The following is a 27,269-nucleotide window of genomic DNA, read 5'->3' as shown; positions in this document are numbered from 1 at the left end:
AATAGTGTTAACAATATTAATAGAGTGTTACCAATATTAATAGTGTTACCAATATTAATAGTATTGCCAATATTAATAGTGTTACTAATATTAATAGTGTTACCAATATTAATAGTGTTACCAATATTAATAGTGTTACTAATATTAATAGTGTTACAAACATTAATAGAGTGTTACCAATATTAATAGAGTGTTACCAATATTAATAGTGTAACCAATATTAGTAGACTGTTACCAATATTAATAGTGTGTTACCAATATTAATAGTGTTACTAACATTAATAAAGTGTTACCAATATTAATAGAGTGATACCAATATTAATAGAGTGTTACCAATATTAATAGTGTAACCAATATTAGTAGACTGTTACCAATATTAATAGTGTGTTACCCATATTAATAGTGTTACCAATATTAATAGAGTGTTACCAATATTAATAGTGTAACCAATATTAGTAGTGTTACTAATATTAATAGTGTTAGCAATATTAATAGTGTTACTAATATTAATAGTGTTACCAATATTAATAGTGTTACCAATATTAATAGTGTTACTAATATTAATAGTGTTACCAACATTAATAGAGTGTTACCAAAATTAATAGAGTGTTACCAATATTAATAGTGTTACTAATATTAATAGTGTTACCAATATTAATAGTGTTACTAATATTAATAGAGTGTTACCAATATTAATAGAGTGTTACCAATATTTATAGTGTTACCAATATTAATAGAGTGTTACCAATATTAATAGTGTAACCAATATTAACAGAGTGTTACCAATATTAACAGACTGTTACCAATATTAATAGAATGTTACCAATATTAATAGAGTGTTACCAATATTAATAGTGTTACCAATATTAATAGTGTTACCAATATTAACAGACTGTTACCAATATTAATAGAATGTTACCAATATTAATAGAGTGTTACCAATATTAATAGTGTTACCAATATTAATAGTGTTACCAATATTAATAGTGTTACCAATATTAACAGAGTGTTACCAATATTAATAGTGTTACCCATATTAATAGTGTAACCAATATTAATACTGTTACCAATATTAATAGTGTTACCAATATTAACAGACAGTTACCAATATTAATAGTGTTACTAATATTAATGGTGTAACCAATATTAATACTGTTACCAATATTAATAGTGTTACCAATATTAATAGTGTAACCAATATTAATAGTGTTACCAATATTAATATGTTACCAATATTAATAGTGTAACCAATATTAATAGAGTGTTACCAATATTAATAGAGTGTTACCAATATTAATAGAATGTTACCAATATTAATAGTGTTACCAATATTAATAGTGTTACTAATATTAATAGATTGTTACCAATATTAACAGACTGTTACCAATATTAACAGACTGTTACCAATATTAATAGAGTTACCAATATTAATAGAGTGTTACCAATATTAACAGACTGTTACCAATATTAATACTGTTACTAATATTAATAGTGTTAACAATATTAATAGTGTTACCAATATTAATAGTGTTACCAATATTAATAGTGTTACTAATATTAATATGTTACCAATATTAATAGTGTTACCAATATTAATAGTGTTACTAATATTAATAGAGTGTTACCAATATTAATAGTGTTACCAATATTAATAGAGTGTTACCAATATTAATAGTGTTACCAATATTAACAGAGTGTTACCAATATTAATAGTGTTACCCATATTAATAGTGTAACCAATATTAATACTGTTACCAATATTAATAGTGTTACCAATATTAACAGACAGTTACCAATATTAATAGTGTTACTAATATTAATGGTGTAACCAATATTAATACTGTTACCAATATTAATAGTGTTACCAATATTAACAGACTGTTACCAATATTAATAGTGTTACTAATATTAATAGTGTAACCAATATTAATAGTGTTACCAATATTAATATGTTACCAATATTAATAGTGTAACCAATATTAATAGAGTGTTACCAATATTAATAGAATGTTACCAATATTAATAGTGTTACCAATATTAATAGTGTTACTAATATTAATAGATTGTTACCAATATTAACAGACTGTTACCAATATTAACAGACTGTTACCAATATTAATAGTGTTACCAATATTAATAGAGTGTTACCAATATTAACAGACTGTTACCAATATTAATACTGTTACTAATATTAATAGTGTTAACAATATTAATAGTGTTACCAATATTAATAGTGTTACCAATATTAATAGTGTTACTAATATTAATATGTTACCAATATTAATAGAGTGTTACCAATATTAATAGTGTTACCAATATTAATAGTGTTACTAATATTAATATGTTACCAATATTAATAGAGTGTTACCAATATTAATAGTGTTAACAATATTAATAGTGTTACCAATATTAATAGTGTTACCAATATTAATAGTGTTACCAATATTAATAGTGTTACCAATATTAATAGTGTTACCAATATTAACAGACTGTTACCAATATTAACAGACTGTTGTAACGGTTGTCCTCCTCCTCTTCATCCGAAGAGGAGGAGCAGGGATTGAACCAAAATGCAGCGGATTGTGAAGACATGATTTTAATAAACAATACGGAAAAAACACGAAACGAAATACACTTGACTAATTAACAAAATAACAAAACGGAGTAGACAAACCTGGACATACGAACTTACAATAAAACACGAGAACGCACGAACAGGGAAAATAGCCTACACATAAAATGACGATGAACAAACAAACCGAACAGTCCCGTATGGTGCGACAAACACTGACACAGGAGACAACCACCCACAACGAACACTGTGAAACAACCTACCTAAATATGACTCTTAATTAGAGGAACGCCAAACACCTGCCTCTAATTAAGAGCCATACCAGGCAACCCATAAACCAACATAGAAACAGAAAACATAGAATGCCCACCCAAACTCACGTCCTGACCAACTAACACATACAACAAACTAACAGAAATAGGTCAGGAACGTGACAACTGTTACCAATATTAATAGTGTTACCAATATTAACAGACTGTTACCAATATTAATAGTGTTATCAATATTAATAGTGTTACCAATATTAATAGTGTTACCAATATTAATAGTGTTACTAATATTAATAGTGTAACCAATATTAATAGTGTTACCAATATTAACAGACTGTTACCAACATTAATAGTGTTACCCATATTAATAGTGTAACCAATATTAATAGTGTTACTAATATTATTAGTGTAACCAATATTAGTAGTGTTACTAATATTAATAGTGTTAGCAATATTAATAGTGTTACTAATATTAATAGTGTAACCAATATTAATACAGTTACAGAGTCTCCCACATGCCTTTTGGCGAACACCAAACGTGTTTGCTTATTTTTTTCTTTAATTAAGCAATGGCTTTTTTCTGGCCACTCTTCCGTAAAGCCCAGCTCTGTGGTGTGTACGGCTTAAAGTGGTCCTATGGACAGATACTCCAGTCTCTGCTGTGGAGCTTTGCAGATCCTTCAGGGTTATCTTTGGTCTCTTTGTTGCCTCTCTGATTAATGCCCTCCTTGCCTGGTCCATGAGTTTTGGTGGGCGGACCTCTCTTGGCAGGTTTGTTGTGGTGCCATATTCTTTAAATTTTTTTCTATAATGATTTAATGTGGGATGTTCAAAGTTTCTGATATTTTTTTATAACCCAACCCTGATCTGTACTTCTCCACAACTTTGTCCCTGATCTGTTTGGAGAGCACCTTGGTCTTCATGGTGCTGCTTGCTTGGTGGTGCCCCTTGCTTAGTGGTGTTGCAGACTCTGGGGCCTTTCAGAACAGGTGTATATATACTGAGATCATGTGACACTAAGATTTCACACAGGTGGACTTTATTTAACTAATCATGTGACTTCTGAAAGTAATTGGATGCACCAGATTTTATTTAGGGGCTTCATAGCAAAGGGGGTGAATACATATGCACGCACCACTTTTCCGTTTTAGAATTTTTGAAAATTTTATGACACAAATACATTTTTTCATTTCACTTCACCAATTTGGACTATTTTGTGTATGTCTATTACATGAAATCAAAATAAAAATCCATTTAAATTACAGATTGTAATGCACCAAAATAGTAAAAACGCCAAGGGGGATGAATACCCCGTGTGGCTCAGTTGGTAGAGCATGGCGCTTGCAACGCCAGGGTTTTGGGTTCGATTCCCACGGGGGACCAGTACAAAAAAAAAAAAGTATGAATGTATGTACTTGTAAGTCGTTCTGGATAAGAGCGTCTGCTAAATGACTTAAATGTAAATGTAAATGTAAATACTTTTGCAAGGCACTGTACATGTACAAATGACTTCATTTACCACTAGTAACCTGTACCCACGCCTCTACATAGGGCTTGTAAGTAAGCATTTCATGATAAGGTCTACACCTGTTATATTGGGCGCATGTGACAAATAACATTTGATTTGAGACATAGACACATAGACAGATGTTAAATCACTAACCTAGCTCCTCCTCTCCTATCACAGCACTTAGACAGATGTTACATCACTAACCTAGCTCCTCCTCTCCTCCCACAGCACATAGACAGATGTTAAATCACTAACCTAGCTCCTCCTCTCCTCCCACAGCACATAGACAGATGTTAAATCACTAACCTAGCTCCTCCTCTCCTCCCACAGCACATAGACAGATGTTAAATCACTAACCTAGCTCCTCCTCTCCTCCCACAGCACATAGACAGATGTTAAATCACTAACCTTGCTCCTCCTCTCCTCCCACAGCACATAGACAGATGTTAAATCACTAACCTAGCTCCTCCTCTCCTCCCACAGCACTTAGACAGATGTTACATCACTAACCTAGCTCCTCCTCTCCTCCCACAGCACATAGACAGATGTTACATCACTAACCTAGCTCCTCCTCTCCTCCCACAGCACATAGACAGATGTTAAATCACTAACCTAGCTCCTCCTCTCCTCCCACAGCACATAGACAGATGTTAAATCACTAACCTAGCTCCTCCTCTCCTCCCACAGCACATAGAGAGATGTTACATCACTAACCTAGCTCCTCCTCTCCTCCCACAGCACTTAGACAGATGTTACATCACTAACCTAGCTCCTCCTCTCCTCCCACAGCACTTAGACAGATGTTACATCACTAACCTAGCTCCTCCTCTCCTCCCACAGCACTTAGACAGATGTTACATCACTAACCTAGCTCCTCCTCTCCTCCCACAGCACTTAGACAGATGTTACATCACTAACCTAGCTCCTCCTCTCCTCCCACAGCACATAGACAGATGTTACATCACTAACCTAGCTCCTCCTCTCCTCCCACAGCACATAGACAGATGTTACATCACTAACCTAGCTCCTCCTCTCCTCCCACAGCACATAGACAGATGTTACATCACTAACCTAGCTCCTCCTCTCCTCCCACAGCACATAGACAGATGTTACATCACTAACCTAGCTCCTCCTCTCCTCCCACAGCACATAGACAGATGTTACATCACTAACCTAGCTCCTCCTCTCCTCCCACAGCACATAGACAGATGTTACATCACTAACCTAGCTCCTCCTCTCCTCCCACAGCACATAGACAGATGTTACATCACTAACCTAGCTCCTCCTCTCCTCCCACAGCACATAGACAGATGTTACATCACTAACCTAGCTCCTCCTCTCCTCCCACAGCACATAGACAGATGTTACATCACTAACCTAGCTCCTCCTCTCCTCCCACAGCACATAGACAGATGTTACATCACTAACCTAGCTCCTCCTCTCCTCCCACAGCACATAGACAGATGTTACATCACTAACCTAGCTCCTCCTCTCCTCCCACAGCACTTAGACAGATGTTACATCACTAACCTAGCTCCTCCTCTCCTCCCACAGCACATAGACAGATGTTACATCACTAACCTAGCTCCTCCTCTCCTCCCACAGCACATAGACAGATGTTACATCACTAACCTAGCTCCTCCTCTCCTCCCACAGCACATAGACAGATGTTACATCACTAACCTAGCTCCTCCTCTCCTCCCACAGCACATAGACAGATGTTACATCACTAACCTAGCTCCTCCTCTCCTCCCACAGCACATAGACAGATGTTACATCACTAACCTAGCTCCTCCTCTCCTCCCACAGCACATAGACAGATGTTACATCACTAACCTAGCTCCTCCTCTCCTCCCACAGCACATAGACAGATGTTACATCACTAACCTAGCTCCTCCTCTCCTCCCACAGCACATAGACAGATGTTACATCACTAACCTAGCTCCTCCTCTCCTCCCACAGCACATAGACAGATGTTACATCACTAACCTAGCTCCTCCTCTCCTCCCACAGCACATAGACAGATGTTACATCACTAACCTAGCTCCTCCTCTCCTCCCACAGCACATAGACAGATGTTACATCACTAACCTAGCTCCTCCTCTCCTCCCACAGCACTTAGACAGATGTTACATCACTAACCTAGCTCCTCCTCTCCTCCCACAGCACATAGACAGATGTTACATCACTAACCTAGCTCCTCCTCTCCTCCCACAGCACATAGACAGATGTTACATCACTAACCTAGCTCCTCCTCTCCTCCCACAGCACATAGACAGATGTTACATCACTAACCTAGCTCCTCCTCTCCTCCCACAGCACTTAGACAGATGTTACATCACTAACCTAGCTCCTCCTCTCCTCCCACAGCACTTAGACAGATGTTACATCACTAACCTAGCTCCTCCTCTCCTCCCACAGCACTTAGACAGATGTTACATCACTAACCTAGCTCCTCCTCTCCTCCCACAGCACTTAGACAGATGTTACATCACTAACCTAGCTCCTCCTCTCCTCCCACAGCACATAGACAGATGTTACATCACTAACCTAGCTCCTCCTCTCCTCCCACAGCACTTAGACAGATGTTAAATCACTAACCTAGCTCCTCCTCTCCTCCCACAGCACATAGACAGATGTTACATCACTAACCTAGCTCCTCCTCTCCTCCCACAGCACATAGACAGATGTTAAATCACTAACCTAGCTCCTCCTCTCCTCCCACAGCACTTAGACAGATGTTAAATCACTAACCTAGCTCCTCCTCTCCTCCCACAGCACTTAGACAGATGTTAAATCACTAACCTAGCTCCTCCTCTCCTCCCACAGCACTTAGACAGATGTTACATCACTAACCTAGCTCCTCCTCTCCTCCCACAGCACATAGACAGATGTTAAATCACTAACCTAGCTCCTCCTCTCCTCCCACAGCACATAGACAGATGTTAAATCACTAACCTAGCTCCTCCTCTCCTCCCACAGCACTTAGACAGATGTTACATCACTAACCTAGCTCCTCCTCTCCTCCCACAGCACATAGACAGATGTTAAATCACTAACCTAGCTCCTCCTCTCCTCCCACAGCACATAGACAGATGTTACATCACTAACCTAGCTCCTCCTCTCCTCCCATGGAAATGTATTGATTACTCCGTATCTGTTATCAATTATGATTTAATTGGAATAGCTACTTTTTGGTATGATTCATCGGGAACAGCACTTATTCGATCAGTGAAATATTGTAGGATGAGTTGTATTGGAATTAAACATAAATATAAAGTTACATGTAGTGCAAATGTAAATATAAACATTTTATATAGCACATATTTCAAAGCACATTTTCTATCAGGTTGCATGCTGTTTAATGTAGTGATCTACAGTGCCTTTGGAAATGTTCCAAGTTCCTTGACTTTGTCCACATTTTGTTAGGTTACAGCCTTATTCTAAAATGTATTAAATAGTTTTCCCCCCCTCATCAATCTACACACAATACCCCATAATGACATCACAATACCCCATAATGACATCACAATACCCCATAATGACATCACAATACCCCATAATGATAAACAAAAACAGGTTTATAGAAATGTTTGCTAATTTACCCTTTACTCAGTACTTTGTTGAACCATCTTTGGCAGCGATTACAGCCTCAAGTCTTCTTGGTAATGACGCTACAAGCTTGGCACACCTGTATTTGGAGAGTTTCCCCATTCTTCTCTGCAGAACCTCTGAAGCTCTGTCAGGTTGGATGGGGAGCGTTGCTGCACAGCTACTATTTTCAGGTCTCTCCAGAGATGTTCGATCGGGTTTAAGTCCGGGCTCTGGCTGGGCCACTCAAGGACATTCAGAGACTTGTCCACTCCTGCGTTGTCTTGGCTGTGTGCTTAGTGTCATTGTCCTGTTTGAAGGTGAACTTTCGTCCCAGTATGAGGTCCTGAGTGCTCTGGTGCAGGTTTTCATCAAGGATATCTCTCAACTTTGCCTCGATCCTGACTAGTTTCACTCCCTGCCGCTGAAAACATTCCCACAGCATGATGCTGCTACCTTCATGCTGCTTGACATGACGCTTGGCATTCAGACCAAAGAGTTCAATCTTGGTTTCATCAGATCAGAGAATCTTGTTTCTCATGGTCTGAGATTCTTTAGGTACCTTTTGGCAAACTCCAAGCGGGCTGTCATTTGCCTTTAACTGAGGAGTGGCTTCCGTCTGGACACTCTACCATAAAGGTCTGATTGGTGGAGTGCTGTAGAGATGGTTGTCCTTCTGGAAGTTTCTTCCATCTCTACAGAGGAACTCTAGAGCTCTGTTAGAGTGACCAAGGCCCTTCTTCTCCGACTGCTCAGTTTGGTCGGGCGGCCAGCTCTAGGAAGAGTCTTGGTGGTTCCAAACTTCTTCCATTTAAGAATGATGGAGACCACTGTGTTCTTGGGGACCTTCAATGCTGCAGAAATGTGTTGGTACCCTTCTCCAGATCTGTACCTCAACACAATGACTGTCTCGAAGCTCTACAGACAATTCCTTCGACCTCATGGCTTGGTTTTTGTACTGACATGCATTATTAACTGTTGGACCTTATCCTTTCAGGGCTACCCATCCCGGATCCGGGAGCATCCTCATCAAAAAAGCTGACTAGCATAGCCTAGCCTAACGGGACAGGGATATCATATAATATAATTTCATGAAATCACAAGTCCAATACAGCAAATGAAAGATAAACATCTTGTGAATCCAGCCATCATTTCCGATTTTTAAAATGTTTTCCAGCGAAAACACAATATGTATTTATATTAGCTCACCACAATAGCCAAACACACAACGCCATGTTTTCACCATGTTTCCACCGCATAGGTAGCTTTCACAAAACCCACAAATAGAGATAAAATTAATCACTAACCTTGAACAACTTCATCAGATGACAGTCTTATAACATCATGTTATACAATACATTTATGTTTTGTTCGAAAATGTGCATATTTGAGGTATAAATCGTAGTTTTACATTACAGCCACCATCACAAATAGCACCAAAGCAGCCAGAATAATTACAGAGAGCAACGTGAAATAAATAAATACTCATCATAAAACGTTTATGAAAAATACATGGTGTACAGCAAATGAAAGATAAACATCTTGTGAATCCAGCCAATATTTCCGATATTTTTATCAATTGAATTTACCACAGGTGGACTCCAATGAAGTTGTAGACACATCTCAAGGATGATCAATGGAAACAGGATGCACCTGAGCTCAATTTCGAAGCTCTGTCTATATCATTATGGGGTATTGTGTATAGATTGTTCAAGATTTTTATTGATTTAAGCCATTTTAGAATAAGGCTATAACCTAATAATATGTAGAAAAAGTCAAGGGGTCTGAATACTTTCCGAAGGCACTGTATATCTAGTGTGGTAAAGTCTTTGTTGTGAAGATAGTGGGTAGGCAGTGCTCTAAGTGAACTGTATCTAGTATGGTAAAGTCTTTGTTGTGAAGATAGTGTGTAGGCAGTGCTCTAAGTGAACAATATCTAGTATGGTAAAGTCTTTGGGTAGGCAATGCTGTAGAACTCTTGAACTGCTCGTTCAACGAACTGGTTATTATGTTAATAATCTGGACTCAAACAGAATGGGTCAAGCAGGATCAAAAACACAGCTGATTTATTTTTCTCCCGCTGCTTTATGCTATTCTTCCAAGATGATCAAATGATCCTTTGTGGCTCAGTTTGTTGAGACTGGCGCTTGCAACACCAGGGTTGTGGGTTTGATTCCCGAGGGGGACCAGTATGGAAGAAGTAAAAAAAAAAAATGTATCCACTCATTACTGTAAATTGATTAGATAAGAGCGTCTGCTAAATTATGTAAATACCCTGTTACTCTGTGCTATTCTACCATGAGGATCAAATACCATGTTACTCTGTGCTATTCTACCATGAGGATCAAATACCATGTTACTCTGTGCTATTCTACCATGAGGATCAAATACCCTGTTACTCTGTGCTATTCTACCATGAGGATCAAATACCCTGTTACTCTGTGCTATTCTACCATGAGGATCAAATACCACGTTACTCTGTGCTATTCTACCATGAGGATCAAATACCATGTTACTCTGTGTTATTCTACCATGAGGATCAAATACCATGTTACTCTGTGCTATTCTACCATGAGGATCAAATACCATGTTACTCTGTGCTATTCTACCATGAGGATCAAATACCCTGTTACTCTGTGCTATTCTACCATGAGGATCAAATACCCTGTTACTCTGTGCTATTCTACCATGAGGATCAAATACCATGTTACTCTGTGTTATTCTCATTTATCTCTAATGAAATTCCATGAGCTCCTTCAGTGGCTCATGATAAGGGGCCGTTAGTGAACTCCTCATTAAATGACCTTCCAAGTTGACGGTACAGTACAGTTTAGATAACATAGATATGATGTATTTAAAAACAATTATATATTTTAATATCAAGTCAATAACATCTATCCCAGGATGGAGAGATAAACAGATGATTGGAGATGTATTCTGATGTATTTTAATGGCATCTGTCTATTATATATAACTTATTTTACCTTTATTAAACTAGGCAAGTCAGTTAAGAACAAATTCTTATTTTCAATGATGGCCTAGGAACAGTGGGTTAACTGCCTTGTTCAGGGGAAGAATGACATATTTTTACCTTGTCTGCGGAGGGGATTTAATCTTGCAACCTTCCAGTGACTAGTCCAACACTCTAACCACTAGGCTACCTACCTCTAACCACTATGTCACGATCGTTGTATGTTGGAAGAGAGGAGGACCAAGGCGCAGCGTGAAGTGAATACATTTTCTATTTATTGAAGCGGCGTAATGAAGAACACTTAAACGAAACTACAAACAACAAACGAACGTGACGCTATAAACAAATAGTGCTGACACTAAACACTACACATAGACAATCACCCACGACATACCCAATGAATATGGCTTCCTAAACAGGGTTCCCAATCAGAGACAATGATAAACAGCTGCCTCTAATTGAGAACCAATCTAGGCAACCATAGACATACAAACACATAGACTAGACAAAACCCCATAAACATACACAACCCCTAGACATGACAAAAACACCTACATCCCCCATGTCACACCCTGATCTAACTAAAAAAACATAAAGAAAACAAAGATAACTAAGGCCAGGGCGTGACACACTAGGCTACCTGCCGCTCCATCATTGGTTTCACACGCATCAAAAAGCTAACCGAATGTATGTAGTATTTGATAAAGATATACACATTAATTCCCTCTACCATCTGGGTGGTGATCCAATTACTTTTCACACCATAAATTGGTTGACGTGTAATTTCGGCCAATCTCGTAAATCTACCAAATCAGAATCAGGAAGTAAAAAAAAACATGAATTCCAGTCTCTTGCCACCAGCACATTTAAGTCATAGTCATGAAGTCAAACTTAGTTCCTCTCAATAAACCCACCCCCACACAACCAATATATCACAGCGTACCATTGGATTTCTCCTTGGACGACTTGGATTTCTCCTACATGCTCGTCACTGACATCCAAACGACCTCTCATTGGTTGCTTTAACAAACAACGTCTCAACCTGTTTTCTCTGAAAATATACGACAAAAGAAATCGAAAACCCTGACCCCCTTTTTCCTTATAACATTCTAACGAGAGGTTTGAGTCAGCAGCTGTTACCGTGAATGATATCTCAATTCCACCCTCAAATCGCCTTGGAAGAGAAATCCCCCCCACCTTCTTCCTGTCAACGGCAGTAACTCAGTTGTTTTTCACGATGGCTTATAGGCTCTGGTTGACACCCGGTCTGATGTTAAGATCCCATAAAACACAGGGAATAAGCAGTAGGAGGATATATTACCTAGTAACAAAGGAATTGTTAAAGAATTTGCAAGATACAAAACAAAAACAAAAAAAATCGAACAACTCCCCCCCTTTTTCCAATTAAAATGTTATGTTTATATCCTTTAAATGTGTTGCTAGGGACCTAACCGAACAGGTATATGTAGGAGCTGTTTAATTGTGGTTCGAATACATTAAATGTGTTGCTATGGACCTAACCGAACAGGTATCCCTGTAGGAACTGTCGTATTGTGCATATTTTGCCAACTAGGGGAAGTGGTTTGCTAACACCTGCTAATTTTCCACTTAAATATACATTTCCCTTTCCTGAAGTCGCTCAGGCCTCGGCAGAGTAATCACATAGGTCATCTATGGATGTGGAATGCAAACCTCACAAAGGAATTGAATGTAGTTTTCACTACCAAGGCAAAACCTATATTTCTACATTGCAATACATTTTCAGCATATTTTATACACACACACATGACATATCAGCAAGCACTACGAACACTCGCACCCCTGTAAAAATGAACGGTTCAATCGGCAATGAAACCACTAATTCTAAAGGGTGGCAGATAACCTAGAGGTTTAGAGCGTTGGGCCCGTAATCGGAAGTTTGCTGGTTTGAGTCCCTGAGTCGATGTGAAAAAAAAACTGCCGATGTGCCCTTGAGCAAGACTCTTAACCCTAGTTGCCCTGGATAAGAGTGTCTGTTAAATGAGTAACATGTAAATAAATGTCTGATTGTATGCCTCTTCATGTAAACCAAACTGACGTACTATAAATCAGTATCTTACCGGCTATATCCTACATTATCTATCAAGGCTGGGGAGACATTACGCTGACAAGACCACTTTACTGATACGCTTTGCAACACACAGGGTTGTCTCAAATAGCACCCTATTCCATATACAGTGCACTTCCATTGACCAGAGAACAGGGTGCCATTTGGAACGTTATGGTCCCTGGTTAAAGGTAGTGCACTATAGGAAACAGAGGGCCATTTGGGGACGTTATGGTCCCTGGTCAAAGGTAGTGCACTATGGGAAACAGAGGGCCATTTGGGGACGTTATGGTCCCTGGTCAAAGGTAGTGCACTATAGGAAACAGATGGCCATTTGGAGACGTTATGGTCCCTGCTCAAAGGTAGTGCACTATAGGAAACAGAGGGCCATTTGGGGACGTTATGGTCCCTGGTCAAAGGTAGTGCACTATAGGAAACAGAGGGCCATTTGGGGACGTTATGGTCCCTGGTCAAAGGTAGTGCACTATGGGAAACAGAGGGACATTTGCGGACGTTATGGTCCCTGGTCAAAGGTAGTGCACTATAGGAAACAGAGGGCCATTTGGAGACGTTATTGTCCCTGCTCAAAGGTAGTGCACTATAGGGAACAGAGGACCATTTGGGGACGTTATGGTCCCTGGTCAAAGGTAGTGCACTATAGGAAACAGAGGGCCATTGGGGACGTTATGGTCCCTGGTCAAAGGTAGTGCACTATAGGAAACAGAGGGCCATTTGGGGACGTTATGGTCCCTGGTCAAAGGTAGTGCACTATAGGAAACAGAGGGCCATTGGGGACGTTATGGTCCCTGGTCAAAGGTAGTGCACTATAGGAAACAGAGGGCCATTTGGAGACGTTATTGTCCCTGCTCAAAGGTAGTGCACTATAGGGAACAGAGGACCATTTGGGGACGTTATGGTCCCTGGTCAAAGGTAGTGCACTATAGGAAACAGAGGGCCATTGGGGACGTTATGGTCCCTGGTCAAAGGTAGTGCACTATAGGAAACAGAGGGCCATTTGGGGACGTTATGGTCCCTGGTCAAAGGTAGTGCACTATAGGAAACAGAGGGCCATTGGGGACGTTATGGTCCCTGGTCAAAGGTAGTGCACTATAGGAAACAGAGGGCCCTTTGGGGACGTTATGGTCCCTGGTCAAAGGTAGTGCACTATAGGAAACAGAGGGCCCTTTGGGGACGTTATGGTCCCTGGTCAAAGGTAGTGCACTATAGGAAACAGAGGGCCATTTGGGGACGTTATGGTCCCTGGTCAAAGGTAGTGCACTATAGGAAACAGAGGGCCATTGGGGACGTTATGGTCCCTGGTCAAAGGTAGTGCACTATAGGAAACAGAGGGCCATTTGGGGACGTTATGGTCCCTGGTCAAAGGTAGTGCACTATAGGAAACAGAGGGCCATTGGGGACGTTATGGTCCCTGGTCAAAGGTAGTGCACTATAGGAAACAGAGGGCCCTTTGGGGACGTTATGGTCCCTGGTCAAAGGTAGTGCACTATAGGAAACAGAGGGCCCTTTGGGGACGTTATGGTCCCTGGTCAAAGGTAGTGCACTATAGGAAACAGAGGGCCATTGGGGACGTTATGGTCCCTGGTCAAAGGTAGTGCACTATAGGAAACAGAGGGCCCTTTGGGGACGTTATGGTCCCTGGTCAAAGGTAGTGCACTATAGGAAACAGAGGGCCATTTGGAGACGTTATGGTCCCTGGTCAAAGGTAGTGCACTATAGGAAACAGAGGGCCATTTGGAGACGTTATGGTCCCTGGTCAAAGGTAGTGCACTATAGGAAACAGAGGGCCCTTTGGGGACGTTATGCTTCTCTCTGTAATAGTAACTTACTGTCCCTCTGTAATAGTAACTTACTGTCCCTCTGTAATAGTAACTTACCGTCCCTCTGTAATAGTAACTTACTGTACCTCTGTAATAGTAACTTACTGTCCCTCTGACATAGTAACTTACCGTCCCTCTGTAATAGTAACTTACCGTCCCTCTGTAATAGTAACTTACCGTCCCTTTGTAATAGTAACTTACTGTCCCTCTGTAATAGTAACTTGCTGTCCCTCTGACATAGTAACTTACTGTCCTTCTGTAATAGTAACTTACTGTCCCTCTGTAATAGTAACTTACTGTCCTTCTGTAATAGTAACTTACCGTCCCTCTGTAATAGTAACTTACCGTCCCTCTGTAATAGTAACTTACTGTCCCTCTGACATAGTAACTTACTGTCCTTCTGTAATAGTAACTTACTGTCCCTCTGTAATAGTAACTTACTGTCCCTCTGTAATAGTAACTTACTGTCCCTCTGACATAGTAACTTACTGTCCCTCTGTAATAGTAACTTACTGTCCCTCTGACATAGTAACTTACTGTCCCTCTGACATAGTAACTTACTGTCCCTCTGTAATAGTAACTTACCGTCCCTCTGTAATAGTAACTTACCGTCCCTCTGTAATAGTAACTTACCGTCCCTCTGTAATAGTAACTTACTGTCCCTCTGTAATAGTAACTTACTGTCCCTCTGTAATAGTAACTTACTGTCCCTCTGTAATAGTAGCTTACTGTCCCTCTGTAATAGTAACTTACTGTCCCTCTGTCATAGTAACTTACTGTTCCTCTGTAATAGTAACTTACTGTCCCTCTGTAATAGTAACTTACTGTCCCTCTGTAATAGTAATTTACTGTCCCTCTGTAATAGTAACTTACTGTCCCTCTGTAATAGTAACTTACTGTCCCTCTGACATAGTAACTTACTGTCCCTCTGTAATAGTAACTTACCGTCCCTCTGTAATAGTAACTTACTGTCCCTCTGTAATAGTAACTTACCGTCCCTCTGTAATAGTAACTTACCGTCCCTCTGTAATAGTAACTTACCGTCCCTCTGTAATAGTAACTTACTGTCCCTCTGTCATAGTAACTTACTGTCCCTCTGTAATAGTAACTTACTGTCCCTCTGTAATAGTAACTTACTGTCCCTCTGTAATAGTAACTTACCTTACCTCTGCAATAATAACTTACTGTCCCTCTGTAATAGTAACTTGCTGTCCCTCTGTAATAGTAACTTGCTGTCCCTCTGTAATAGTAACTTACTGTCCCTCTGTAATAGTAACTTGCCGTCCCTCTGTAATAGTAACTTACTGTCCCTCTGTAATAGTAACTTGCTGTTTCTCTGTAATAGTAACTTACTGTCCCTCTGTAATAGTAACTTACTGTCCCTCTGTAATAGTAACTTGCTGTCCCTCTGTAATAATAACTTACTGTCCCTCTGTAATAGTAACTTGCTGTCCATCTGTAATAGTAACTTGCTGTCCCTCTGTAATAGTAACTTACTGTCCCTCTGTAATAGTAACTTACTGTCCCTCTGTAATAGTGACTTACTGTCCCTCTGTATGATAAACTTTGTGTATAACCTCATTGTATTTTATTGTATTTCTGCCCACATGCTGTCTGTTACCCCCTCACAGTTAACCTGAAACAATGCCTAGGTATTGTGGCATTAAGAATTCTTGTTTGAGTTTTCAAAAGATGCTCCTAGTTTAGAGGCTAATTTAATGGCTGAGTTTGCCCTTAACGAACAACACCATTCTGAAAAGAAAAGATACACCTCATGGAAATGTACAGCTCCCTCGAGTGCTGTTCCAAAGCAATTAGTGTCCTGGAGATTGGTAGGCATGAAAAACCCTTGAGCCCAAACAGAGGTGATACATCTAAGTTTTACAGCCCCGGTCCCTTATTCAGTCTAGTTTAGTGTTGCCAACCAAGGCTGTGTCCCAAATGGCCCCCTATAGTCCTTGGTCAAAAGTAGTTCACTGTATAGGGAATAGGGTGCTCTTTGGAACGAGCCCAAGACTCTGAGTCAGACAGGGATAAATGTGACATCGCAATAAATTACAGCTGTATTTACCATAAAACATCCCAATAAATGTTTATACTATAGGCTGTGGACCCGGCCTCCTATGTACAGTTGACGTCGGAAGTTTACATACACTTAGGTTGGAGTCATTAAAAGTCGTTTTTCAACCACTACACACATTTCTTGTTAACAAACTATAGTTTTGGCAAGTCGGTTAGGACATCTACTTTGTGCATGACACAAGTCATTTTTCCAACAATTGTTTACAGACAGATTATTTCACTTATTATTCACAGGATCACAATTCCAGTGGGTCAGAAGTTTACATACACTAAGTTGACTGTGCCTTTAAACAGCTTGCAAAATTCCAGAAAATGATGTCATGGCTTTAGAAGCTTCTGATAGGCAAATTGACATAATTTGAGTCAATTGGAGGTGTACCTGTGGATGTATTTCAAGGCCTTCCTTCAAACTCAGTGCCTCTTTGCTTGACATCATGGGAAAATAGAAAGAAATCAGCCAAGACCTCAGAAAAAAATTGTAGACCTCCACAAGTCTGGATCATCCTAAGGAGCAATTTCAAAACGCCTGAAGGTACCACATTCATCTGTAAAAACAATAATGTGCAAGTATTAACACCATGGGTCCACGCAGCCGTCATACCGCTCAGGAAGGAGACGTGTTCTGTCTCCGAGAGATAAACGTACTTTGGTGCGAAAAGTGTAAATAAATCCCAGAACAACAGCAAAGGATCTTGTGAAGATGCTGGAGGAAACAGGTACAAAAGTATCTATATCCACAGTAAAATGAGTCCTATATCGACATAACCAAAAAGGCCGCTCAGCAAGGAAGAAGCCACTGCTCCAAAACCCACAATAAAAAAAACAGACTGCGTTTTGCAACTGCACATGGGGACAAAGATCATAATTTTTGGAGAAATGTCCTCTGGTTTGATGAAACAAAAATAGAACTGTTTGGCCATAACGACCATCGTTTTGTTTGGAGGGAAAAGGGGAGGCTTGCAAGCTGAAGAACACCATCCCAACCGTGAAGCGGTTGTGGATATATCTCAAGACATCAGTCAGGAAGTTAAAGCTTGGTCGCAAATGGGTCTTCCAAATGGACAATGACCCCAAGCATACTTCCAAAGTTGTGGCAAAATGGCTTAAGGACAACAAAGTCAAGGTATTGGAGTCGCCATCACAAAGCCCTGACCTCAATCCCATAAAAAATATGTGGGCAGAACTGAAAAAGTGTGTGTGAGCAAGGAGGCCTACAAACCTGACTCAGTTACACCAGCTCTGTCAGGAGGAATGGGCCAAAATTCACCCAACTTATTGTGGGAAGCTTGTGGAAAGCTACCAGAAATGTTTGACCCAAGTTAAACAATTTATAGGAAATGCTAACAAATACTATTTGAGTGTATGTAAACTTCTGACCCACTGGGAATGTGATGAAAGAAATAAAAGCTGAAATAAATCATTCACATTCCTAAAATAAAGTGGTGATCCTAACTGACCTAAGACAGGGAATTTTTTACTCGGATTAAATGTAAGGAATTGTGAAAAACTCAGTTTAAATGTATTTGGCTAAGGTGGATGTAAACTTCCGACTTCAACTATATAAACAAAATGCATTCAGCAAAATTAGTTTGATAGAATTTTGTTTCTGAAAAGAGGAAAGCCACACGTTGTCCTGTGTGTGTGAATCCGGTTCCTGTTCTCTTTTTATATGGTGGTGTGGACTGATAACATAACGTCATAGATGTTGACATTTCTTACAGTCTCCATGTACAGTGTTGTTCTTTGAAAACTATGAATCTCCTCATAGAAAAAGCTTTTAGGATCAGTTAATTCCCCCTGAGAGTTGAGATTGTTTATGCAGTGTAACAAGCAACTTAAATGTCAGCAAGTGGATTTTCTCCCTTGAAGGACACTAAAGTAACTGGGTCTGAATTATTTGCCACAAATCTGAAGGATTATTTTGACTCTGTAAAACAGCATGTAATCTATCGGTCTTTGGGGAGCGGGGCTCAGAATACAGCTTTACCACAATACTGTGAAGGGGAAGCCAGCTCAATTGCTTAGTCCATGTCTATCAACAAAAACAAACACGTTTTGTTTGGAAGGCGATGCGGATTTGCGCAGATTGTAAGCAACCTGTCCCGTTGGAGTTAGCGCTCAGTTTCTTTACCACTTAGGTACGCAATTTAGTTGTTACACTTTTAATGCGGCTCAGACTGGTGGGGAAAGAAGACAGTTTAGTCAATATAAATTATGTTTGACTGCCGCATAGCAAGTTGTGTTTCATCAAATCACTATAATTGTGTTACTTTGAGTGTGATACAATATACCTTTTAGGTCTGCTAGGTTCACTCTCCACTCCAATAAAGGTTATTTGTCTGTCCACGTAAGAGAACCCATTTTGTTTCCAGGTATAACTCTTTTGGGTTCCAGGTAGAACCCTTTAGGGTTCCAGGTAGAACCCTCGGTGTAAAGGGTTCTACATGGAACCCAAAAGGGTTCTACCTGGAAACAAAATGGGAATTGTATTCCACTTATAAAATATTAGGTTCTATTCACAGTTCATATGTGGTCTCAAAAATGTTGATATCAGTTGCATTATTTGGTCATTTAACTTCCATGTGGGGCTACAACCATGATTACTTACACATATCCTTCTTCTTCTTCTTCTTATGCTCCTCCTCCTCCTCCCCCTCCTCCTCTTCCTCCCCCTACTCTAGGATGAGCTCCAACGGCTCGGATGAGTTCTTCCAGGCTACAAACCATGCGGAACAGACCTTTCGCAAGATGGAGACTTATCTTCAGCACAAGCAGCTGTGTGATGTCGTCTTGATAGCGGGAGATCATAAGATCCCGGCTCACAGGTCAGTGCCTGCTGCTCTTTTTAAAATGTAATTTCACCTGCCCACTGGGTTAGAGCTATACTGGTTGTGTCCCAAGTGACACCCTTATTCCCTGTAAAGTGCACTACTTTTGACCACGGACCATAAGGCTCTGGTTAAAAGTAGAGCACTATATAGGGAATTTGGTGCCATTTAGGACACAGCCCATATGATTAATCATGATCAATAATATTATGATAGCCACCTGTGAGAATCCTTTCACTGATTACCACCATAGATAACACAAGACTTAGATTATCTGTACAATCAATAGTACTATCTAATAAACCAGGGCTGCTCTTATTTCAGAAGGGCCTTCTTCAGATAGCAATTTGAGGGTCCAGAAAATCCAGAGGAATTGATTTAAACTTTATTTAACTAGGCAAATCAGTTTATGAACAAATTATTATTTACGATGACGGCCCAGGGAACAGCGGGTTAACTGCCTTGTTCAGGGGCAGAACGACAGATTTTTACCTTGTCAGCTCAAGGATTCAATCTAGCAACCTTTCAGTTACTGGCGCAACGCTCTAACCACTAGGCTACCTGCCTCTAACCACTAGGCTACCTGTCGCCCCTACGCTCTAACCACTGGGCTACCTGCCTCTAACCACTAGGCTACCTGCCGCCTCTACACTCTAACCACTAGGCTACCTGTCGCCTCTACACTCTAACCACTAGGCTACCTGCCCCCCCTACACTCTAACCACTAGGCTACCTGCCCCCCCTACACTCTAACCACTAGGCTACCTGCCACCCTTACACTCTAACCACTAGGCTAACCTGCCACCTCTACACTCTAACGACTAGGCTACCTGCCCCCCTACACTCTAACTACTAGGCTACCTGCCGCCTCTACACTCTAACCACTAGGCTACCTGTCGCCTCTACACTCTAACCACTAGGCTACCTGTCGCCTCTACACTCTAACCACTAGGCTACCTGTCGCCTCTACACTCTAACCACTAGGCTACCTGCCACCCTTACACTCTAACCACTAGGCTAACCTGCCACCTCTACACTCTAACGACTAGGCTACCTGCCCCCCCTACACTCTAACCACTAGGCTACCTGCCGCCCCTACAGTCTAACCACTAGGCTACCTGTCGCCTCTACACTCTAACCACTAGGCTACCTGCCGCCCCTACACTCTAACCACTAGGCTACCTGTCGCCCCTACACTCTAACCACTAGGCTACCTGCCGCCCCTACAGTCTAACCACTAGGCTACCTGTCGCCTCTACACTCTAACCACTAGGCTACCTGTCGCCCCTACACTCTAACCACTAGGCTACCTGCCGCCCCTACAGTCCAACCACTAGGCTACCTGTCGCCTCTACACTCTAACCACTAGGCTACCTGTCGCCCCCACAAACAGGAATGACTGTTAACTGAGTGGGTGAAGAAAGCAACAGAAAAACACTTTGATAAAAACATGTTGCATGGCCTCAACAGAGCAATCGAAAAAACGATTCATGACTCCTTGCCATAAGCATTCATTAAACACTTAGTACACGCGTAATATGACACGATTATTACACATGCATTTACAAAAGTTGTATTATCTGCTCTGTAGAGGACAGACCATAATATCCTCTGTTTCATTTAATAACACATTGAAAAGAAAAGTCATTTCCTTGTGCTAGCAGATGTTGATTACTCTCCACTTCAGTTCTTACATTAGCAGACTTGTGAAGCAAACCAGACGGAGACATTAACACGATTAGAGCTCTTGAGTCTTTTATCTATGAGAAATAATTGTAAATGTTGTTTATGAGATACTTTCATTTGTATTTTTTCATATGCTGCTTCAACAAATAGGATGTAGTCATGGGGAACACAACGGGTTGTTAGGGGCGGTTAGACAATCACTGAGCTGAACATCCACTGAAACACCCAGCCAGCCAGCCATTCTACCTGTAAATCACTGAGCTGTGTCCCAACATCCACTGAAACACCCAGCCAGCCAGCCAGCCAGCCAGCCAGCCAGCCAGCCATTCTACCTGTAAATCACTGAGCTGTGTCCCAACATCCTCTGAAACACCCAGCCAGCCAGCCTTTCTACATATAAATCACTGAGCTGTGTCCCAACATCCTCTAAAACACCCAGCCAGCCAGCCTGCCAGCCAGCCAGCCAGCTAGCTAGCCAGCCAGCCAGCCAGCCAGCCAGCCAGCCAGCCAGCTAGCTAGCCAGCCACCCAGCCAGCCAGCCTTTCTACATATAAATCACTGAGCTGTGTCCCAACATCCTCTAAAACACCCAGCCAGCCAGCCTGCCAGCCAGCCAGCCAGCCAGCTAGCTAGCCAGCCAGCCAGCCAGCCAGCCAGCCAGCCAGCCAGTTAGCCAGCTAGCTAGCCAGCCACCCAGCCAGCCACCCACCCAGCCAGCCAGCCATTCTACCTGTAAATCACTGAGTTGTATCCCAACATCAATACCCAGAAAGCCAACCAGCCAGCCAGCCATTCTACCTTTTTTTTTTTTAATCGAATGAAATCAAAATGTTTTGGTTACATACACATAATTTAGCAGATCTTATTGTTGGTGTAGCGAAATGCTTGTGTTCCTAGCTCCAACAGTCCAGTAATATTTAACAATTCACAACAATACACACAAATCTAAAAGTAAAATATTGGAATTCAAAAATATATAAATATTAGGACGAGTAATGTCTGAGTGGCATTGACTAAAATACAGTAGAAAGTAGTAGATACATATGAAATGAGTAAAACAGTATGTGTCACGGTCCTGACCTGTTTTCTGTTAGTTTGTGTATGTGTTAGCTGGTCAGGACGTGAGTTTGGGTGGGCAGTCTATGTTTTCTGTTTCTATGTTGGTTTAAGGGTGACCTGATATGGCTCTCAATTAGAGGCAGGTGGTTTTCATTTCCTCTGATTGAGAGCCATATTAAGGTAGGTGTTTTCACACTGTTTGTTTGTGGGTGGTTGTCTCCTGTGTCAGTATGTATGTTCGTGCCACACGGGACTGTAGCGTTTGTTTGTAGTCGTGTACCTGTTCGTGCGTTCTTCACGTTATATGTAAGTTCGTGTCCAGGTCTGTTTTCATCGTTTATTTGTTTTGTAGTTGATTCAAGTATAGTTCGTTTTCTGTCTACGTCGTGTTTGTTGTTTTGTCATGTCTTAAATAAATCATGTCATCATACCTCGCTGCACATTGGTCTTCAGATCCCTCTCTCCTCTCCTCGTCTGAGGAGGAGGAGGATTTAGAGAAGCGTTACAGAACCACCCACCAAATTACCAGAACCAAGCAGCGGGGAAAAGGGCAGCGAAAGCAACCGCAGAAATCCCAGGATTCATGGACATGGGAGGAGATCTTGAATGGAGAAGGACCCTGGGCACAGGCTGGGGAGTATCGCCGCCCCAAAGCTGAGCTGGAGGAAGCGAGTGCTGAGCGGCGGCGATATGAGGAGGCAGCACGGCAGCGGGACAGGTACGAGAGGCAACCCCAGAATTTTTTTGGGGGGGGGCTAGAGAGGAGTGTGGCTAAGCCAGGTAGCAGACCTGAGCGCACTCCTCGTGCTTATTATAAGCAACGCGTCACTGGTCAGGCACCGTGTTATGCGGTTAAGCGCACGGTGTCGCCAGTGCGTGCCCATAGCCTGGTGCGCTATAGGGCAGCCCCCCGAAAGTGTCAAGTGAGTGTGGGCATCCAGCCGGGGCGTATTGTGCCTGCTCAGCGCGTCTGGTCTCCGGTACGCAGTTTCGGTCCAGGGTATCCTGCGCCGGCTCTGCGTGCTGTGTCTCCGGGGCGCTGGGAGGGTGCAGTGCGTCCTATGCCTACGCTCCACTCGTACCGGGCAAATGTGGGAGTGGAGCCTAAGGGAGAGGTGCGCGTAGTAGGCACTAGATCTCCAGTGCTCATCCACAGCCCGGTTCAACCTGTGCCTGCACTCTGGAGGGTACGGGCTGGAGTAGTATGCCAGCCTGGGGGAGTGGTGCCAAGGCTGCGCACCAGAGCTCCAGTGCTCCTCCACAGCCCGGTCCTTCAGGTGCCTTTTAACATCAAGCCTCCTGTAGGTCTCTCCAGCCTGGTGGGTCCTGTGGCAGCCCCACGCACCAGGCTGTCTCTCCGTCTCCTCCCTACAGGTGTGCCCGTCTGCCCAGCGGTGCCTGAGCTGCCCGTCTGCCCAGCGTCGCCTGAACTGCCCGTCTGCCCAGCGTCGCCTGAACTGCCCGTCTGCCCAGCGTCGCCTGAACTGCCCGTCTGCCCAGCGGCGCCTGAACTGCCCGTCTGCCCAGCGGCGCCTGAACTGCCCGTCTGCCATGAGCCTGCAAAGCTGCCCGTCTGCCATGAGCCTGCAAAGCTGCCCGTCTGCCATGAGCCTGCAAAGCCGCCCGTCTGCCATGAGCCTGCAAAGCCGCCCGTCTGCCATGAGCCTGCAAAGCCGCCCGTCTGCCAGGAGCCTACAGTGCCGTCCGCCAGACAGGAGCTGCCAGAGCCTTCCGCCAGACAGGAGCTGCCAGAGCCTTCCGCCAGACCGGATCAGCCAGAGCCTTCCGCCAGACCGGATCAGCCAGAGCCTTCCGCCAGACCGGATCAGCCAGAGCCTTCCGCCAGACCGGATCAGCCAGAGCCTTCCGCCAGACCGGATCAGCCAGAGCCTTCCGCCAGACCGGATCAGCCAGAGCCTTCCGCCAGACCGGATCAGCCAGAGCCTTCCGCCAGACCGGATCAGCCAGAGCCTTCCGCCAGCCAGGACCAGCCTTCAGAGCCGTCCAGCCAGGACCAGCCTTCAGAGCCGTCCAGCCAGGACCAGCCTTCAGAGCCGTCCAGCCAGGACCAGCCTTCAGAGCCGTCAGCGAGCCATGACCAGCCAGAGCCGTCAGCGAGCCATGACCGGCCAGAGCCGTCATCCAGCCAGGATCCGCCAGAGCCAGCCAGCCAGGATCCGCCAGCCAGTCCGGTGTTGTCCCTCAGTCCGGAGCTGCCGTCCCTCAGTCCGGGGCGGCCCCTAAATCCAGCGGGACCCATGTCTAGGGTTCCCAGTCCAAGGTCGGTGGCGAGGGTCGCCACCTTGAGGAAGACACAGAAGCGGGGATTTATTATGGTGGGATTGGGACAGCGTCCGGAGCCGGAGCCACCACCGTGGTCAGATGCCCACCCAGACCCTCCCCTAGACTTTTGGTGGTGCGTTCGGAGTACGCACCTTGAGGGGGGGGTTATGTCACGGTCCTGACCTGTTTTCTGTTAGTTTGTGTATGTGTTAGCTGGTCAGGACGTGAGTTTGGGTGGGCAGTCTATGTTTTCTGTTTCTATGTTGGTTTAAGGGTGACCTGATATGGCTCTCAATTAGAGGCAGGTGGTTTTCATTTCCTCTGATTGAGAGCCATATTAAGGTAGGTGTTTTCACACTGTTTGTTTGTGGGTGGTTGTCTCCTGTGTCAGTATGTATGTTCGTGCCACACGGGACTGTAGCGTTTGTTTGTAGTCGTGTACCTGTTCGTGCGTTCTTCACGTTATATGTAAGTTCGTGTCCAGGTCTGTTTTCATCGTTTATTTGTTTTGTAGTTGATTCAAGTATAGTTCGTTTTCTGTCTACGTCGTGTTTGTTGTTTTGTCATGTCTTAAATAAATCATGTCATCATACCTCGCTGCACATTGGTCTTCAGATCCCTCTCTCCTCTCCTCGTCTGAGGAGGAGGAGGATTTAGAGAAGCGTTACAGTATGTAAACATTATTAATGTGACTAGTGTTCCATTTAAAGTGACCAGCGATTCCATGTCTATGTACATAGGACAGCAGCCTCTAAGGTGCAGTGTTGAGTAACCGGGTGGTAGCCGGCTAGTGATGGCTATTTAACAGTCTGATGGCCTTGAGATAGAATCTGTTTTTCAGTCTCTGGGTCTCTGCTTTGATACACCTGTAATGACCTCGCCTTCTAGAACAGGCCAGGGTGAACAGACCGTGACACGGGTGGTTGATGTCCTTGATGATCTTTTTGTCCTTCCTGTGACATCGGGTGCTGTAGATGTCCTGAAGGACAGGCAGTGCGCCCACGGTGATGTGTTGGGCAGACTGCACCCCCTGCAACCGCAGGGCTCTCCTGAGGGTGGTGCAGTCTGCCCAACACATCACCGTGGAGAGCCCTCTGGAGAGCAGGTGGTGCAGTTGCCATACCAGGCGGTGATACAGCCCGACAGGATGCTCTCAATTGTGCATCTGTAAACGTTTGTGAGGGTCTTAGGGGCCAAGCCGAATTTCTCCACACTGTTTGTGTGGGTGGACCATTTCAGATTGTCAGTGATGTGTACGCCGAGGAACTTTAACCTTTTCACCTTCTCCACTGCGGTCCTGTCGATGTGAACAGGGGCATGTTCTCTCTGTTGTCTCCTGAAGTCCACGATCAGCTTCTTTGTTTTGTTGATGTTAAAGGAGGGGGTATTTTCCTGGCACCACTCCACCTGGTCCCTCACCTCCTCCCTGTAGGCTGTCTCATCATTGTTGGTAATCAGGCCTACTACTGTTGTGTCGTCTGCAAACTTTATGATTGAGTTGGAGGCGTGCGTGGCCATGCAGTCATTGTTGAACAGGGAGTACAGGACCTAGTTGAACAAGGCGGGCTTCAGACTCAGGGTCCCGAGCTTAATGATGAGCTTGGAGGGAACTATGGTGTTGAATGCTGAGCTGTAGTCAATGAACAGCATTCTGACGTAGGTATTCCTCTTTTCCAGATGGGTTCGGACAGTGTGCAGTGCGATGTTGATTGCATCGTCTGTGGATCTGTTGGGGTGGTATGCAAATTGAAGTGGGTCTAGGGTGTCAGGTAAAGTAGAGGTGATATGATCCTTAACTTGCCTCTCAAAGCACTTCATGATGACAGAAGTGAGTGCTTCGGGGCGATAGTCATTTAATTCAGTTACCTTTGCTTTCTTGGGTACAGGAACAATGGTGGACATCTTGAAGCAAGTGTGAACAGCAGACTTGGATATGTAGAGATTGAATATGTCCGTAAACACTCCAGCCAGCTGGTCTGCGCGTGCTCTGAAGACATGGCTAGGGATACCGTCTGGGCCAGGAGCCAATGGTTAACATGCTTAAATGTCTTACTCACGTCAGCCATGGAGAAGGAGAGCCCACAGTCCTTGGTAGCGGGCCGCATCGGTGGCACTGTGTTATCCGTTATCCTCAAAGCGGGCGAAGAAGATGTTTAGCTTGTACGAGAGCAAGATGTCGGTGTCCGCGATGTGGCTGGTTTTCCGTTTGTAATCCGTGATTGTCTGTAGACCCTGCCACATACGTCTTGTGTCTGAGCCGTTGAATTGCAACTCGACTTTTTCTGACGTTTTGCCTGTTTCATTGCCTTTATGGAGTGAATAATTGCACTGTTTGTATTCGACCATTTTCCCAGTCACCGTGCCGTGGTTAAATGCGGTGGTTCACACTTTCAGTTTAGCGTGAATGCTGCCATCTGTTCACGGTTTTGGTTTGGGTAGGTTTTAATATTCACAGTGGGAACAACATCCCCTATACACTTCAGAACGACAGATT

The 27,269-nt window shown here is 43.0% G+C and overlaps 1 protein-coding gene across 2 annotated transcripts in view; it reads left to right on the top strand.

The window, feature by feature from the left end:
- The window catches only part of LOC129827465 (kelch-like protein 4), an 89,572-nt gene that overhangs the window by 30,758 nt on the left and 31,545 nt on the right, over positions 1–27,269 (top strand). For both annotated transcript variants that reach the window (XM_055888350.1, XM_055888348.1), the window contains one exon: positions 19,601–19,744. In XM_055888350.1, the coding sequence (XP_055744325.1) occupies positions 19,601–19,744 (144 nt within the window). The remainder of the gene's footprint in view (positions 1–19,600; positions 19,745–27,269) is intronic.

The sequence above is a fragment of the Salvelinus fontinalis genome, chromosome 29 (assembly GCF_029448725.1).
Source record: "Salvelinus fontinalis isolate EN_2023a chromosome 29, ASM2944872v1, whole genome shotgun sequence".
NCBI lineage: Eukaryota > Metazoa > Chordata > Actinopteri > Salmoniformes > Salmonidae > Salvelinus > Salvelinus fontinalis.
Note: the sequence above shows the minus strand (reverse complement) of the source record. Positions and strands in the feature narration are given on the sequence as shown.